Source organism: Sorex araneus, chromosome 8, assembly GCF_027595985.1.
Source record: "Sorex araneus isolate mSorAra2 chromosome 8, mSorAra2.pri, whole genome shotgun sequence".
In the NCBI taxonomy this organism is placed as follows: domain Eukaryota; kingdom Metazoa; phylum Chordata; class Mammalia; order Eulipotyphla; family Soricidae; genus Sorex; species Sorex araneus.
The window spans coordinates 24,213,317-24,231,711 of NC_073309.1; the positions used below are offsets into that span (position 1 = coordinate 24,213,317).

At 55.5% G+C, this 18,395-nt stretch overlaps 1 protein-coding gene across 1 annotated transcript in view; it reads left to right on the forward strand.

The window, feature by feature from the left end:
- CES1 (carboxylesterase 1) overlaps positions 1 to 18,395 on the forward strand; it is a 34,858-nt gene that overhangs the window by 3,128 nt on the left and 13,335 nt on the right. Inside the window, exons 2-8 of the mRNA XM_055145510.1 lie at positions 1,946 to 2,150; positions 4,820 to 4,964; positions 8,269 to 8,402; positions 9,435 to 9,588; positions 11,772 to 11,876; positions 13,685 to 13,789; positions 15,834 to 15,872. Of these exons, the coding sequence (XP_055001485.1) occupies positions 1,946 to 2,150; positions 4,820 to 4,964; positions 8,269 to 8,402; positions 9,435 to 9,588; positions 11,772 to 11,876; positions 13,685 to 13,789; positions 15,834 to 15,872 (887 nt within the window). The remainder of the gene's footprint in view (positions 1 to 1,945; positions 2,151 to 4,819; positions 4,965 to 8,268; positions 8,403 to 9,434; positions 9,589 to 11,771; positions 11,877 to 13,684; positions 13,790 to 15,833; positions 15,873 to 18,395) is intronic.

An 18,395-nucleotide genomic window follows, 5' to 3' on the forward strand; every position in this document is an offset into this window, starting at 1 on the left:
GCTCCCCGCCCCCACATCTGGGTCTCACGGGCCCTGGCGGAAGGTCTGTCTGTCCTGTGCTCCTCTCCTTTCCCTCCCTTCCCTCCCACCGATCGCTTCATTCATGGTTTGCATCTTCCCTGCCCTGCTCTCCTTCCTGCCTTCCAGGGACTTGGAAGGTGCCAACTTTTTATTTATTTATTTATTTTGGCTTTTTGGGTCACACCCGGGTATGCTCAGGGATTAGTCCTGGCCCTGAACTCCTGGCAATGCTCTGGGGACAGAACCAAGTCAGCCACGTGCAAGGCAAATGCCCTTCCCACTGCCCTGTCGCTCTCCCGGTATCTCCCTGGCACTGTCTAAGGATAGAACCCAGACCCCTCCTCTGGTCATTCTTTTCTTCAGTGATCCCCGTATCCGGGGAAGAGATACTCACCGCAGTTCTTTATAAAAGTGCCTTCAAGTGAGCAAAGAGAAGCTTTGTTCAATGCAGAATAATTCAGAAAACTTGGAGAAAACAAGTCATCTGCCATGACAACCCTGTGGCCCCCTGCTCCCCTCCCCCATGACATCTTGAAATAGATGTTTCTAACGAAGTTGACCTCGGTGTTGTTTGCAATAATCAGCTAAGAAGAATGACCTCAATGGCCTCAGTGAGGGACTGGCTATTAATAGCCTGAGACATGGGTTCTGTTTTGTAACTCGGTTCCCCACGTGGCATCTGCATCCTTGGGTCATCTTTCCTAAGAACACGGATGGGCTGGAAGGTGCTGCTCTGTTCTGGCCTCCTGCTTGAGGGGAGATGTGGACAGTTTTTGTCTCAGTCCAGGAGGCCGGGGACTGGAATCATTTCTGCAGAGCAGAGGGCTTTGACCCCTAGAGGCTGTTGAGGGCAGATAAGGGAAGACTCTAGGGGTGGGAATGAGGCAGTGTCTCAAAGGACCCCAGAGTTGGCACCCAGCGTGGGGCGAAAGTTGCAGGGAGATGCGTTTGGGCTGTGTGAGCTCGAAGGTTCTGCTCTATAGAGTGAGGTAGACTCTGCCCCCGCCAAGTCCTTCTCTCCTCTAAAACCCCAGTGGAGAGCTACCAGGAGAATCTTCTCCAAGGGGACGTGCCCCCCCCGCACACACACCACTTGTGCATGGCTGCTTCTGATGCCACCACAGGAAGCCCAGAGTCTCAGCCTGGCCCTGCCCCAGGGCCCTGGGACAGACATGGCGCTCTCTGTAAGGCGGTGCCCGCTCCCACTCCCCAGACACTGTGCTTTGTACCACTCTTCTCTGTGTCCTCTCGTTCACTCCTCCTGATTGGAGGACCCATTCCGGAGTGAGTCCTGGGTGATACCTCCCAGGAGAAGGCCCCACTCCCTTCCCTGCTTCCTGTAGCCCCTTGCTGCTCTGCAGTCGGCCAGTGCTGGGGACTGACCACTTTCTGAACCCCAGCAGAAGGCCAGGCAAGGGCACGGCTCAGGTTCCCCTCCCTGAGACCTGCCTGCAGCTCAGCCCAGGCGCCTAGCGGAGAATGGCTGGAAGTCCCCAGAAACTGCGGTCCAGGCGCTCCTTGCCTTGAGGCCCGTTGACCTTTGAGTCCAGTTGGCTCCTTGACATGCCGCCTTGACCGCGTGAGTCCCTGTGTCCCGTACTCTAGCCCCGAGTGCCCTCCCAGGCCCCCAGCACTGCAGGGTTGGCCCTGGTGCCCACCAGCCCTGCCAGGCCGGCACAGTGAACCCTTCTCAGGCCAGGCCAGGCTGCTTAGCACCAGTAATGGCCTCCCCAGGCCCCCGAGCACCACTGGGGGCACCCCCCCACCTCTCACAATAAACAAACCCAAAAAATGCCAGAGGAAACTGAGACCTTGAGAGTTGGGAAGGCCCATCCAAGGTCAGATGCAGAAAGTGGCAGGAATCTGGGTCAGCCTTGCGACCTTTCACCTCTGACGTGTCCTCATTCTCCCCCGTGTCCGGCAGGTCATGCGCCCTCCCCGCCGGTGGTGGACACCGCACAAGGCAAAGTCCTGGGGAAGTATGTGCACATGGAGGGCTTTGCACAGCCCGTGGGCGTCTTCCTTGGAGTCCCCTTTGCCAAGCCCCCTCTGGGGTCTCTGAGGTTCTCTCCACCAGAGCCTGCTGAGCCGTGGAACTTCGTGAAGAACACCACCTCCTACCCGCCTATGTAAGCCAGGGGTGTGAATCTTATATGGGGGTAGGGGTGTGTGTGTGTGTTTAGTGCAGATTGAGGTGGGGAGGGGCCAAAGATCTTCTTTTAATGTGTTCTGAAGCCCTCAAGATATTGTGGATCCTTAGAAACATTTTAGAACGTTCTCAGCATTCTCACGTCCTGTGTTCAACCACTATTGCTGGAACATTTCCTATTTGCGGCACGTTCCAAGGTCCTGGGGTCTGTTAGTGATTCCATCTGGTAGCGTTCAGGAGGATTCTGCAGCAGGAAGACCATCAAACAGAACCAGCCAACAAATCCCTTTGGCGCTGTGCTAGAGAGTGGTGGGTGCTCCGGCAAGAAAGAAGAGGTTGAGCAGGGGAGGGGGACCCCAGGAATGATGATTCTGTTCATTCTTCTCTTGAACTTGGCTATTGTTGGGGAATGGTGAGGGTCAGGGGAGTGCTTTGGGGCGTCCACTGGAAAAGTCTCAAATGCCAGGCTGAGCTGTGAGCTGGGCGGTGACCGTATGTTTCAGTTGTCCTGATTCAGCCAAGAATCTCACAGCTGCTCATCAGGGCACCCTGGACATCTGCAGGGAAAGATGCAGAATTGGCTCATCCCCAGGAGTCATTTGTAGGGTCTTCCAGGGCTGTCTCTTGCCACTGCCCCTCCCTTCCTCCACCTCTTCTCCCACTCTTCTTTCCTCCACTTTCTCCTTTCCCTCCTCCCTTCTTTCTTTCTCCTCTGCACCCTTCCTCCCCTCCCTGCCTCCTTTCCTCTTCCTCCTTTAGGAAAATAACAGTCACTGTGTTTATTCCCTGCTTGGAAATGTAGTGCAGACTTATCACAGGAAAGTTAGGGAGTACAAGCAAGTAAAAGCAAGAAAGTGAGAGTCATTTAGAATTCTGCCACCAGAGAAAACTGTTCTTCTTGTAGATTGTTTGCCTGATCTTGGTTGCATATTTCCTTCCTTAAAAATAGAATCGCAATACACAGATACTTCCGACACCTGCATTTCTCATTTATAAGTATGTCACAAACATTGTTCTATGTCATTAAATGTCAGAGCCTGGCATTTAATTGTGGCATTTCATATTGGGTATTGCATCATAATTCAGTTACCTGCTCTCTTCTTTGGAGGATTATTCAGTTGCTTTTAATAATAAAAGAACACTGCGGTAAACATTTTATAGCTAAATCTTTATGCATATTCATGAGAACTTTTGGATAACTTCCAAGGGATAACATTTCTAAGTCAGAGAATATAGACATTATGTTCAGTTTCCCACCAGAGATGTCATTCACACTCTACGTATATATGAAAACTCCCATTTACCATACTTGCAATGATTTTTTTGAAAAAGCTATTACAGAGGCAAACTGGTAGTAATAATAAAAAGCATCATTATTATCATCCTTCTATATGATCTGAATGACATATATCTGCCTTTTGGGGAATACTAAGTGTCACTGAGTTCATTTCCCCTTTTTGGACATTTGCATCCTCCTTATGGTCCTCCTGCTTGGTGGTCTGGATTCAGCTTCTCCAGGATGGAAATCGGGAAGACCACATTGACCTTCTGCCTGTGATGTCGAGTCATCAGGATGGGTCTTTCCTCCCCGGTCAGCAGAGAGCACACTGAGGGCAGGGCCAGCCTGCCACTGCGAACAAGGTCCATGCAAACTGATGTGCCCAAAGGGGCAGATTGGGATTGGAAGGAAAACTGGGGATAGTGGTGGAAGGGAAGGTTGCACCAGTAGTATTGGGACACTAAATGCTCGAAGCGAGAACAACTTTGTAAATCACATTGCTTTTTCAATACAAATCAATTTAAAAAACAAAACAAACAGAGCCAGGGCGTGTCTTGTGGTAGAGAGAGCGATTGTTTTGCATGGATATGACCCTGGGTTTGAACTTTGGTGCCAAATTAATTATTAATGAATAAGGGAATGCTTGATTTTTTTAAGCCTAAAAAAAAGAAAAGAATTGAATCCACAAATCAGGGCTACTCCTGGCTGTGAGAGGCGTGGGCAGGGCTGCCCACTTCTCTGTGACTCGGTGTTTCTGCAAAATGGGACTGACAAGCTGGCTCAGGGGCCGTGTGAGGATTAAGTGACTTAGTGTATGAGGGGGCCTTGGAGCAGTACCCGGCCTGCTGGGAAGGCTCAGGCCGCATCGTGTGGCCTCTGGGAGGTCCTTTTCAGGACAGTCCACTGTGCCTGTCTAGGGTGGCCCAATAGGGAATCTTCGTGTCTCGGGGTTGCCAGACCATGTAGAAATCAGGCCTCCTGCTTGGATCTGGCAAACAGGGGCCCAGGGCAGGTAAGTTACTCAGCCAAGGTCAACCAGCAAATGAATGGCTGAGGCTGGACCAGACCAGGCCTCCCCACCTCCCCTGCACGTTCCACCCCCGAGTCCTTGTGGACCCCAACGTTCTCCGCTTTAAGTGACTTCTCCTAGTTTGGGGGCGGGGCTCAGGAGGTCCCAGGCTGTCAGGGCCTGGAGAAGGTTGGGGGAGGGGAGAGCTGGCCAGCTCTGGCCTCCCTGCCCTGACCTCTCCAGCCAGCCTCCAGCTGGACAGAACAGGCCCATGTGCATCCTAGCGCCCCAGGTCCACAGCCCCGCCTGGGCCCTTCCGTAGCTCTGCTGACCCACAGACTGTCTCCCTCGGCCCCTCCAGGTGCTCCCAGGATGCCGTGGGCGGCCAGGTGTTGTCCGAGCTCATCACCAACAGAAAGGAGAACATTCCTCTCAAGTTTTCCGAAGACTGTCTCTACCTCAACATTTACACTCCCGCCGACCTGAGCAAGAAGAGCAGGCTGCCGGTAAGCAGCGGGGGGCACCCGAGTGTGAGCCTCAGGTGGGGGCGGGGGGCGGGGAGGCAGCAAGGCCAGGGAGCAGGGGCATGGCACCACAGCCTGACGGCACGTGACCAGCAAGCAAGCTGCCCCCCGTCATTCCCCCTCGTGACCGGACTGGGCCCCGGAGGGAGTTCGCTGGCCCTCGGCCCGGGCCGTGCACGAGAGAAGACTGGTTACTCCCCTCGGCTGTGTTAGGAATCTGAGCAGACAGAACGATTTACCATAGTGGACAGACGCTCAGAGCAAAGCCAGCTGCTCTAGCCTGCCTCACAGGCGGGGAGACTCAGGCCCACGAGGGGGGTCCCGTCACCCCCAGCACTCTTTCAAGGTTGGGCGGGAGGGCAGATGGGGCTCGGTGGCTGACTGGACCCTGCCTGCCTTGCTTGTGGCAGGCCCTGGGTTTGAGCCCATCTCTCCATTTCTAACCCCCCTCAGCCCCTCCCCCCCACTCCCTGCCAGACAGATCATCTCTGAGCCCATGTTATGATAGAGGAGCACTGGGTGAGTCTTTTTTTTTTTTTTGGCTTTTTGGGTCACGCCTGGTGATGCACAGGGGTTACCCCTGGCTCTGCACTCAGGAATTACTCCTGGCGGTGCTCAGGGGACCATATGGGATGCTGGGGATCGAACCCGGGTCGGCCACGTGCAAGGCAAATGCCCTCCCCGCTGTGCTATCGCTCCAGCTCCCGCACTGGGCGAGTCTTGGGAGTATATTGTGGCTGACTTGGCACAGCCCCAGGAGACATGAGTCAGCATTTCCAGGACCAGGCAGAGGCTCCGAGAAGGGACCACCGGCTCCCAATCTATGGCTGGAGGCAGGGGAGGGTCCACTGGAGACCCCTGGGGAGGAGAGAGAAGGAGAGCCGCACTGCCACTATCTCCCAGCCTCACCCCTGGCGAGCCACCCAGAAGTGGGCCATTGTGCACCTGGAGCCAGATGCCAGCACTGCTGAGCGGGGGCCCAAGGCTCATTCACTCATTCCTTCATTCGTTCTTCCCCTTCTCCCTCGCCGCTCCCCTGCAGATCAAACACGGTTAGGAGGTAGCTGGAGCGAGGACCCTGAGATGGTGACCACACAGCTCCTCCCTTCAGGGGACCGGGGAGGGGTTGGAGGTTGCAGGAGGAGCAGCTGCCCTGGACCCCAGACTCAGAGCGAGGCTCCTGCTTCTGCGTCTGACCGGCCGAGAGACCAGACGCTATCTGGCCCGCAACCAAGAACACTCACATTCTTGTTCTCAGGCAGTGAGCCCTGAGTTCGGGTGTTTGTCCCTGTAAGACTAATTACTTATCAAAAGACAAGGGTGGGGCTGGAGCAATAGCACAGCGGGTAGGGTGTTTGCCTTGCACGTGGCCGACCCGGGTTCGATTCCCAGCATCCTATATGGTCCCCTGAGCACCGCCAGGAGTAATTCCTGAGCACAGAGCCAGGAGTAACCCCTGTGCATCGCCGGGTGTGACCCAAAAAGAAAAAAAAAAGAGAGAGAGACAAGGGTTGATGCAAGAAATAGAGTTTATTCAGGAGCTAACCCAAGAAGAGGGGGGGGTACTCTTGTGTCCCCCACCCAATCCCCCATCTTCTGAAGTTGGGACTTGGGGGTTACCCAGGGCTAGCCGGGAAAGCCAGCTTGAAGGTGATGGTGATGGTCAGAGCGGAGAGCTCTGTCCCGAGGCCGTTTGCGTCAGGGGCCGGTGGATCCTTGGAGGATGGTTTCTGTTCCTTGTGACCTGGTCAGGTCTTTATCTGTGGTCTCCCCCGGGTGACCTTGAGGAGTCCATCTGGAGGGCCTGGTGTTGAATCTTCTCCAAGAACGTGGAGAGGCCTTGGGCCTGCTAAGCCTGACGGGAGTGTTCTCAGAGCCTCCTCCCACCTGCCACCTCTGGACTTAGTCTAGCATCAACACGTGACCCGGGACCGTCTCTCAGGACTGAGAGAGGGGGGAGACCCCTCCGGGAGAGAGCTTGGGAGAAATCCCTTCGCAGCATGGAGTCTCTCTTGCTTGCTCACTTACTCTGTCAGGCGTGTTCTCAGGAGCTGGACGGGACGCGAGGAAAGTGCTCCCTTAAGAGAGACGGGCCAGAAGAGACAGGTCAGAGCCTGAGGTCTGGTCTAAGGGTCTAACAGCCAACCTGCTGCCCTGGGGCTTCCGACTGGCCAGTGGGACTCTGGGGCCCCCTGCCGGGCGGTCCAGGCCCTGCTCTCCAGGCTGGTACCTAGTCGCCCACTCCCTGTCCCCTGGGGACCAGAGTAGCTCCTCCCTCACGGTGGGCCTGGGCATAGCCCTTTCTCTTAAGAGTTCTTCAGTTTTTTTCTTTTTTTCCTAAGTGACAAACGATTCCAATATAATTATCTGAGCCACTCTTTTTTTTTTATTTTAAAGAGGCAAAAAAAATAGTGTTTATTCTCAGCTTTCTTTCTCAGACTTCATGAAACATTCATTGATTCACCCATTTATTCAGGAAAGGGCTATTAGAGTGGAAATAAGACATATGAGCTCTTTGGCCTTCATTTTTTCTCAGTGTACGTGCACTGCATTTCTCTCTTACTGTTCCTACGGCACTTGGGGGCTCGTTGCCCGCTTCGTGGCTGTCCCAGCTCTTTCTCGTTGCGGATCACACTCGTTGCTGGTGCAGTGCCGTTTCTCAGATCCTCGTCGTCAAAGGATGGGCGACTCCCTGGAGGAGGTGGCCTCTAGGTTGGCCGTGGGAGAAGGGTGGGATTTGCAGCTGCAGAGGCCGCAGAGGGAAGGCTCAAGAGGAAGAACCTTCCTGGGGTGTGTGTGTTTAGCTGCTGCAGGAGAGAAGCGTTATTCCCGGCACAGGGTCGTGTAGGTGAAGGTTCAAGACAAGGTGCCTCTTTCAGCCAAGTCGGCAGAGCTGGGTGAGGGTCCAGTGGGAAATGCTGGAAGTTTGGACGAAAAAAATCTCACTCCTGTCCCCAATTGTTCCTAGAGTGGGGTCCCTAGGGAACATTGAGGGGTGTCCCGGCCCCAGCGGGGACATGGGAGACTATACTGGGTTATGGTCACTCCCAGTCATGCTCCTTGTCATTCTCCTGCAGTGGCGTTTGTCGTGCTCTCTACAACGCATCTAGCTAGATCTCCTACTCTTCTCTCTTTTGTTCATGGGGCCCCAGGCCCTTTGTACTTGCCTGGGATCCTTGTTTTTGGCTACTGTGGTCATTCCATGCGGGCTGTGGCCAAAGCAGGCATCCCTTGAGGTCCTCCCCTGCTCTGCCTCTGTATCCACTGCTCCTTGCTCTTCTCCCAGGTGATGGTGTGGATCCACGGAGGGGGTCTCATGACCGGTGGGGCGTCCACCTACGACGGGCTGGCCCTGTCTGCCCATGAGAATGTGGTGGTGGTGACCATCCAGTACCGCCTGGGCATCCTGGGATTCTTCAGGTAAGAGGCTGCGCTCGCCTCCCTGTCCCCTCGGGGCGCCAGGCCAGCCCTGGGCCTGCGAGTGCTCCAGGCACCATGGCTGGGGCCCCTAGTGAGAGCTCCGGGTCCTCTTCCCTGGGCTCCTCCTTCCTTCTCCTTCCCCGACGCCTCAGTCCAGGGCTTCCTTACTGCCACACCCACACCGTGGGCCGGAGGGCCCCATGCGCCCCTGTACAGTGAGTCTCCTGTCCAGAGTCCAACCCATGTCCCTCCTCTCCGGGAACTGCTGTCGTCAAGGCCCTCGGGGCCTCTCACCTGGATCTCAACAAGAATCACCCCCTTTCCTAACTCAGCCTCATTCCCACAGTGGCCAGGTTGGTCCCTGAAGACATGAGTGCCCCTTTGCCATCCCCCTGAAGTGGTTATCGGAGTCTGTACAGTGCCACCCCCCGCTCTCCACCAGGCCCCCATAGCCATCAGCTCCTACACACCTTTGTTCACACCCACTGGAACCCTCTAGCCACAGCTCTTACACTCCTTGGTTCATGGGGCCCCAGGTCCTTTGCACTTCTTTCTTCAGCTTGGGATTCACTTCTTTGGATGTCATGGTCATTTCATTCAAGCCTCAAACTCAAATATCACTGACCCCCATGAGGCCTTCCCTGGTCATGTGATGTGGAAAGGACCCCCCCACACACTGTCCCCTCCCCCACCCTCCACCGTCTTTCTCTTTCCCTGTTTTATTGTCTTCTGGCAGCACATTGACTGCCTGCTCTTCTCTGTGCCTGTTCATTTATTTCTGCCCCATGGCCGAGCCCGAGCTCCCGCCCTGAGCACAGAGCTTGGCCCAGAGCAGATATTTCGTGAGCAGAGGCTGCAGGGGTGAGCACAGCACGGTGGTGCAGACACAGAGGCACGTGAACCCCCAGTTCAGGGCCTGGCTCCCCTGTCTCAGCCCCAAGGCCTCACCTTGAGCCCTGAGTCCCCTCCATGGCCCTGAGACCCCTGCCAGGAGGCCTCTGCCCCACCCCCACCCTGCTCTCTCCTTCACAGCACGGGGGATGAGCACTGCCCGGGGAACTGGGGTCACCTGGACCAGGTGGCCGCCCTGCGCTGGGTGCAGGAGAACATCGCCAACTTTGGAGGGAACCCCGGATCTGTGACCATCTTTGGGGAGTCAGCAGGAGGCGAAAGCGTGTCTATTCTCGTAAGTGTCCTGGGCCAGCAGGTGGTCGTGCCAGACAGTAAAGCCATCGGCTCCTTTACTTCCCAGAGAGCTGGGTGTGGGGCTGGCCGCCCTCTGCGAGGCACAGCTCATGGCCAAAGGCTCCGTGGTGCCCGGAAGCTCAGTGCTCAGCTGACCCCGCAGGGACTGTCAATCCTGCATGCCGTTGCTCCTGTTCCCTCCTGATGGAGCCCTCTCCCCACTCCCCCTCAATCATTCCAACCCCAGGTTCAGAGGAGGTAGGGCTGGGCCCAGGGACGAGGAAGAAGAGGCAGCCCCGAGTGCAGGGCGGGCTCGGTAATCCGATCCACAGGTCAGGTTCCTTGTGAGCACTGGCCTGGGAGTGCTCTGAGCTGGTCCATCCCCGCAACTCAGAGCAACAGACGCTGGGATGAGCCCCAGGAGGTGGGGAAGGGAAGGCGGAGTGAAGGATGGCACAGGCACCACCTGGACCAGGGGGGCAGGGGCCTGGCAGGAGAGGGGGTGGCGCTGGGGCAGAGCCACCTGGGAAGGTGAAACCCGAAAGCACATTTGAAGGTATCAGGGGTTCTAAGAAACCTTCAGCTGCAACCGAATTGTCTGCACCGTTGGTGCGTTTTTGAGACAAGCACAGGTTTCATCACTGAATGCTCAGAGGAAAACTTTATTCTCTACTTTTGTTTTGGAGCCACACCTGGGGGTGCTCTGGGTGGACTCCTGGCTCTGACCTCAGGGCCCACATCCAGGGGGGCTTGGGGAGCATCTGGAGTGCGGGGGATCAAACCTGGGTCAGCCTCGTGCAAGGCAGGGCCTTCCTACCTACTGATTATCACTCCAGCTCCAGGAAAACATTTTTATATTTTATAAAGGTAAGGAAAGGAAGGTATAGAGAAGCACAAAGCAGAAAAGAGTGTTCATAAGCCCATCACCCAGGCACGCTCTCTGTGTGTGTTTAAACATGAGCTTGTCTAATCTCTCTCCCACCGTTTCCATTATGACAATCCTTACCCATTGCTGAGGCTTTTAAAAAAATTTTTTTTCAAGCCATTTTTAGCAGTGTGATTAAACAGCCCCACAACATGCAGTACCCTCCCACAACACTTTTCATAGCTGCATACTATTCCACAGACAGGACAACAGGAAACCAGTTTACACAGCATGTTCCCCATGCACATGCTGTGGATACCCTGGATTGTTTCTAGTTTTCACAGCATGAAGATCTTAGAAAGCATCCTGGGCCTCCCTGATCCGTCCCCTGATGAGGTAGTCTAAATCAGAACCTTGCCTTTTAAGTGTCGGGCCGGGAAGAGAACTCGGTGATGGGGGTGCACACTTGGAACCCGAGTTCAAACCTGGTGCCATTAGGTGTAGCACCCCAAGCAGAAGGCCTTGGTGGACCCTGGGACCACAGACCTGAGCAGCTTGGCATCCTCAGCCCCTCACACCGAAGCTCCGCGTCTGCTTGGCCAAGTGACAGGAATGACCCCTGGAGTCCCAGGCCCTGTGGCACTGCTTGGGACACCCCCTCCCCCCTACACTGTCACTGTCACTGTCATCCCGTTGCTCATCGATTTGTTCGAGCGGGCACCAGTAACGTCTCTCATTGAGAGACTTGTTGTTACTGTTTTTGGCATATCCAATACGCACGGGTAGCTTGCCAGGCTCTGCCGCGCGGGCTCCATACTCTCGGTAGCTTGCCGGGCTCTCCGAGAGGGGCGGAGGAATCAAACTCGGGTCGGCCACGTGAAAGGCGAACGCCCAACCGCTGTGCTATCGCTCCAGGCTCCCCTCCCTCCCCCCCCCCACACTAAATAAAGTGTTGAGGGCAGTCTTGGCTAGGGAGAGAGCACCAGGGAACAGAGCTCGCGTCTGTGGAAGGGAAACGAGTCCATTCCTGGTACCACGGGCTGCCCGCACCAAGCCAGTGGCATGACCAGAGCATGGAGCCCGGAGCCGTGTCTGAGCTGAAGAATTGATTTCCCAGTGTCCCCTGGACACTTCTGTGGGGTCCAGCCCGCTGCCCGCTTCCTCTGGCCCTCACTCCTTTCTCCGCTCCTGGCTCCTTCCTTCTAGAGGTTTTCCTGGGCCAGCCTGGGCAACAGGGCAGAACCCCAGTCTCTGCAGGGGGGCTGGGCCGGGGCAGACCCCCTCTGTGAACACGCAGGCTTCTCCCCCTCCCCCTGCAGGTCTTGTCTCCTCTGGCCAAGGGCCTCTTCCATCGGGCCATCGCTGAGAGCGGCGTGGTCTTCACCGGAAAGCTGACGCAGAAGGACATGAAGGCCGCAGCCCACGTAAGCCGCCTCCCTCTGCTCAGCTCACGGCCAGCCTGTGGGGCCCCTTCTCCCCGTGGGACCTGGCGCGGGGCATGGGGAGAGGGAGCAAGGTCAGGGCTGACCCGGCCTCCAGCCCTGCTCCCGGAGATAGCCGGCGCGGGGAAGAGCCACAGGGAGCGGGCAGGGCTGGGAGGCGGGCGGTGTCCCTGCACGTGCCCAGCTACTGACCCAGGTGAGGGATGACCTGTCACTCTGTCTTGTCCCTACTCCGACCCCTTTAAGAGAGGGGGCCCAGACCACTCCTTCCCCTTCCCCTGGGCCTTGTAGATCCTGCAGAATTCATTCGTTCGTTCATTCATTCATTCATTCACTCACTCATCCCCTCACCCAACAGTTCTCATAGAGGGAGACAATGGAAGCCTCTGGAAGCTTCTGTTCTAGGGAGCAGACTGACTGCCGTCCAGTCCTGCCAATACTTCATTGTCAACTGGGATCAGAGCAAGCAGGAAAGGTGATGGTGTGGTCCCAGAATTCCAGAGGAAAGAGAAATGCCAGGGGCCCGGGGGCATTGGCAGGAAAGGCTTCCTGGAGAGTGGTCAGTGAGCTGAGATCCAAAGGATGCAAAGTCATTTAGATGCTGCGAAAAGACTGTTCCAGAAGAGGAAGCTGCCTGGGCAAAGGCCCTGGGGCCGGAGGAGGACTCTGTGTGACAAGAGGGGGACAAGCACCCTACTTGCTGTACTATCTCTCTGGCTCCCCTCTCTGCAAGTCATATTCTTTTTTTTTTTTTTAATTTTTATTGAATCACCATGAGATAGTTACAAGCTTTCATGTTTGAGTTACAATCTCACAATGATCAAACACCCATCCCTCCACCAGTGCACATTCCCCACCACCGATATCCCAGATATACCCTCCCTTTCCCACCCTCCCCCTGCCTCTATGGCAGACAATATTCCCCAAACTCTCTCTCTCTACTTTGGGGTATGATAGCTTACAACACAGACACTGAGAGGTCATCATGTTTGGTCCATTATCTACTTTCGGCATGCATCTCCCATCCCAACTGGTTCCTCCAGCCATCATTTGCTTAGCGATCCCTTCTCTATTCCATCTGCCTTCTCCCCTGCACTCATGAAGCAGGCTTCCAGCTATGGGGCAATCCTCCTGGCCCTAGTATCTACTGTCCTTGGGTGTCAGCCTCATGTGATGGACTGCACTATACTCCACAAATGTCCCTCTATGTCTGTCCCTCTCTTTCTGACTCATTTCACTTAGCATGGTACTCTCCATGTTCATCCACCTATAAGAAAATTTTATGGCAAGTCATATTCTTTCTCTCCCCCCTTACCCTCCGCCTCCCCCTCTCCCTCCGCTCCTCCCCCTTGACCCTTCTGTGATCCAGCCAGTGTATCCAACTTGGTTTCTGCCTTAAGCGGAGCCCACGCGTGCTCCATGCCCCTTCACCTGCTCCGGGGCCAGCCTGGTCCCCCTGCATCCTCCCCTCTGGCCACCCCGCTATGAGTGTCCTTCCAGGCACGGACAGGGCTCCTCCAGGGCTGTGCTGTGATTTGGAGGGTTTGGCGCCTCATTCTGTGACTCCGCTTGTTTCGCTGTGAGACCACCCGGGATGCCAGGACACGCCACAGTGGTGGCCGCACCAGGCCCGGGGCAGGGAGCCAGAGCCCATGCCTGCGGTGGGCAAGATTTTCTGCTACCCAACCCCCACTCCAGACTTCAGGCCCTGGGGCAGCACCAGCCACCTCTTCAGGGGTGGGAGGGAGGGACGTGGCTTCCTAATGCTGCTGGCCCCGTTCTCCTTGCAGAAAATCGCCGTCTTTTCTGGGTGCAAGACCACCACCTCAGCTGTTATGGTGCATTGCCTGCGCCAGAAGTCGGAGGAGGAGCTTCTGGAGACGGGGCTGAAAATGGTAGGTACCCCTCTCTGAGCCACACGAGCCCCCCAGCCTGCAGACGGGGCCCCAGGCCTCAGCTCTTCAGCTGTTCGTTCACCCAGGACAGACAACTCCCTGCCTCTCAGCGGGCTGTCGGCCTCTGGAGCTGAATGAGGAAAACATTCATGTCCTTTTCATATGAAACCACATCAACATGAGCCAAGTCTAAGATAACACAGGGGAGAATTCAGTTCTATCAAACCTTAACTATTTTGCAACTCTTGGTCTCCAGATACGTTTTTTGGGGGACACTAAACATTACATATTCCCGGACAAAGCTGCCATCCGGGTTTGAAGGATGAAGAGAGTTAAAACAAATATTTTGAGAAAGGTTGTCACATTCTTACGTTGGTTAATTCGGAAACTTATCATTATGTCCCAGTAGAGTCCAGTGTCCTAGATTTGCTGAAACGCTCTTTCCGTTCACTCTAGAATCATCGTCTATCCACTCTGTACTCATTCATTCATTCATTCATGGTTTTCTTTTTCCCCCATTCATCTCTCTGATTCATCAGTGTCCTCTCATTCATATCTAATAGCAGTTCACCCACCAATACACCCACCAATACACCCACGGCTTTTATTCCTCTATTACCAGTCACCCATGGATCACCTAGACTCTGTATATCTTCCCTGTTGCCCATCCTTCTAAATTCAATGCTCCATCCATCACCTACCTGCTCGACCTGATGAAGAGTTTGGGCGAGTTTTCCATCCAACTCGCCCAAACTCTTCATATAGACCAGCAGCTCCTGTCCATCCATGATACATGGGGTGGGCAGGCGGGGGCAGTTGGGAGGGTATCATGGACATGAATCAGCTCTAGTCACTGGCTTCGTGGAACTGTCCCACGAGAAGTGCTTGTGTGTGCTTCCTTGCTTGCGTGTGGTGGGCACAGAGAGGCAGCAGGGCCTCTGGGCAGCACGATGCTTCCCAGAGGAGGCCTGTGCAACGTAGCACCACAGGAAGCTCCAGCGGGACAAACGCCCTGGGTCAGGAGCAGTCTCAGCCCCTGAGCTCCCCCCCAGGCCAGACCCCTGAGCTGGTCTCTGCTGTCTCGCTGGGGCTGAGTCCAGCATGCCTGATGTGTGGAAAGACACGTTTATTACAACAGTTCTCCCCCCGGGTGCTGAAGTAACTTGTTCAGAAGGGGAGAGGTGGTGAGTGTGGGAAAACGAGAGGGAGTGAAGAGCCTGTGTTAATCTTCTGAGATTTTCTGAGATCATGTGGAAGTGCTTCTTCGATGAACACTCTCCCTAACACACACACACACACACACACACACACACACACACACACACACACACACATACACACCCCTGTAGTGGGGAGTCTCTTACTGGTCAGACAAGTTGGCTACAACAAGAACAATCTTAGTGAATGTACGACAAAGAGAAACAACAAGATTAGTGAATGTACGACAAAGAGAAACATGGGGTGGGGGTGGGGGTGGATTTCAATGGGGGAGAAAGATCTCAATGTGCCTTAGAAGGAAATGGAATGTGTTGCAACAGAATCTTCAACTAACAGGAAAGTCGGGGTGTGTGTGTGGGGGGGGTAGGCGGCTTCAGGCGTGGCTGGATCCAGATGCCTCTGTGCAATTTTAGCTTTTTCGGTCTCTGTCCTTCAGTTTTTTTCTCTTGCTGCGTTAGCTTCTCTCTTAGGCAGGTTTTGCCCCTGGGGTGATTGCAAAGACAACAGCCACACCCTCGATTCATGTCCTGTCTGTTTATAAAACCCTCTATCCTGGGAATTGCTGACAGAGTTTTGGAGTAAACGCCTCTGGGACTTACACAGGTGTGTGCCCATCCCTGCATTCATGACTGGGGCCAGAGGCACGGGGCCCCACTCACAGAAGCCTGGATGGGGGATGGGGAAGAGGGAAGCCCCCCCAACTCCTGGCCCAGACAGGGCGGCTCGGGGAGGACAAGCCGAGACCGAGACCGTGGCCCGTGTCACGCAAGCACCCACTCTTCTCCCAGGGGGCCTCCACCCACAGTCTCTGCCTTTGTCTCAACAGAAATTCTTCGCGCTCGATTTGCTTGAAGACCCCAGAGAGGTAAGGACCGTGGGCTTCTCCGATCCAGGTCTTATGCCTCGCACGCTCCAGCCGCTATCAAGCCTGAGTGAAGGAATTCTCCCGGGCCACTCCTTGTGCCTCTCTGGTGGGACCCAGAGAGGGAGAGTGACTTGCCCGGGGGACAGACGGTGGGCTGGGACCTGCCCGCCTGACTCCCAACCACCCATCTGTGCCCCCTGGGACATGCCAACCCCCTTCTTAGGCTCTTGCTCCCGGCCTGCGCAGAGAAGGCTAGTCTCAGACCTTTCCCTAGCAGATGCCGAGTTGATGGATGAGGGCCTTCTTCCAGAACCTTCCTGGAGCAGCCCAGACCTTCTCCCTGGAGGCTGCAGGGTGCTGTGCAGTGCACGGTTTGCAGAGCTGTCAGGAAGGGACCCCCACTATCCCCCCACCACTCCCCCAAGTCCCACTGGAAGCTCTGGCAGCTGCCATGCTACCTGCTACCTCCGCAGCCTCTCTGGCCCTACGGCCCCGCTGTCCTCTCTCTGCAGAGAGAAGCTGGTGCCTTAGAGGTGTTCGGGGCAGGGCGGCGTCTCCCTCCTGCTCTGCAGTCACTAGCGCACACTGTGGGAACTGTGGAACAGGCCCGGCAGACACCGGCTCTACCCGCTGGCTTGAGGGAGTCGCAGGAGACACAAGTTCACGGAGCTCTGTAGCGTGTTTGCTGCAGGCTCGGCCTGGCAGAGGGCGGGAGAGGCCCGGGTGGCCTTTGTAGGCCCTTGGAACCGAGGAGGGAGGGCCAGGGAATGACTGCAGGAGAAAGGGACCTTTGTGCCTGAGCAGGAGGCAGCTGTGCGGGGCAGAGGGGGGTGGTTGGGGGTGTGGGAACAGCATCATCCATCGTCTGCACAGACTCCGATGCTGGAGGGGGAGGGGCAGGGCAGTGGTGCTGAGGCAGGGAGAGAGGAGTGAGGAGCAGGCTGGATGCAGAGAAGGGAGGAAGCAGGTGATCATGCCAAGGTCTTAGGCTACACTTGCCTTCCGGGTGTTATAGCTGGAGAGGGCATTGGACCCAGTGACCCAGCTGGGGTCTCACAGAGGCCTCTGCTGTGGACGTGGGGACAGAAGAGGCTGGACAGACACAGGGACACGTGCAGGGACGCCACTGGACTATAGTAACCCAGGCTAGAGGTTGTGGCTATTCAAATTTGGCCCTTGCAGAGTCCGTGGGAGATCCAGGGCTGGAGGCTGCGTGTTTTATGCATTTCATTTCTGTATTTTAGTTTTTGGGTTTTGAGCCACACCTGGCGGTGCTCAGGACTTTTCCCCGGCTCTGTGTGCAGGGATCCCTCCTGGAGGGCTCAGGGGACCAGATGGGGTGCCCGAGATGGAGCTCAGATTAGCTGTCAAGGGAAGTTCCTCACCCACTCGCTGCCCCATCTCTCCAGCTGGTGTTCGGTTCGGGTGTCTCAGAAGCCGGTCAGCATTTGCTCCGGGTCAGTTTGGGGGCATGAGAGGAGGGGAAGGAGGACTCATGCCCCTGGGGGTTTTCCCCGGAGCAAGGTGACAGACACATGCTCAAGGGTCACCACAGGGGTGGGGGACGGGGGCAGTGGCCTGGCTCAGCCCTCTGTGTCCCACTGCCCCATTAGCTCAGGGCCTCGTTGGTCCCTGGATGGTCACTCTCCTGCCCCTACCTCACTCTCCCAGGCCAGCCCATGGGCAAACAGTTCCAGGGGGCTCTGTAAATGTTTTCCATCCACCATCAGATCTGCAGTTCAGATCTTCCCATGTCTGTTCCTGACTTTTCTGTCCCTGCACTTCCTCCCTGATAGGGAAGCATCCTTGGCTCAGGGCCACCAGGGCAGGGCCCCTCTTTGAGCAAACCATGTATCCCCAATAGCGCACTGGCCCGTAGAGCCCCGTTACTAGAGGTGTTGGGGGATTTGGCTTTTCACTGAAGCTGAGCTGCAAATTGACCTCCTGCCCCTCGGACGTTCTTCCTGGACATCATAATATGGCAAGAACATGTCCTTCCCCTCGTTGGTGACTGGCAAGTGTCCCTTGCAAGGTCTCGAGAGGGCCACGTTGCTTGGGACTTTGTGATTTCTTTTTCTTTTTTTAAAAAAAATGTCTTTATTTTATAAAGTAGTTCACAATACTTGCTTACATTTAATATTCAGACACCAATCTCACCACCATGACACATTCCCATCACCATATTTCGAATGTCTCTATTCCGAACCCTAATCCTTGACCCAAAGCAGAACCGAACTAATATGTTTTGTATTATTTGTTATGAAAAGCCGCTGAAAATGGCACAAAAAAGTATCCTTAGAGGAAAGAGTGTGCATTTCACTTAGGGACCATTAAGCCCTTCTATCACTGTATCACTGTCATCCCGTAGCTCATTGATTTGCTCGAACGGGCACCAGTAATGTCTCCACTGTGAGACTTGTTACTATTTTTGGCATATCGAATATGCCACGGGGAGCTTGCCAGGCTCTGCCGTGTGGGCAAGATACTCTCGGTAGCTTGCCAGGCTCTCCGAGAGGGGCGGAG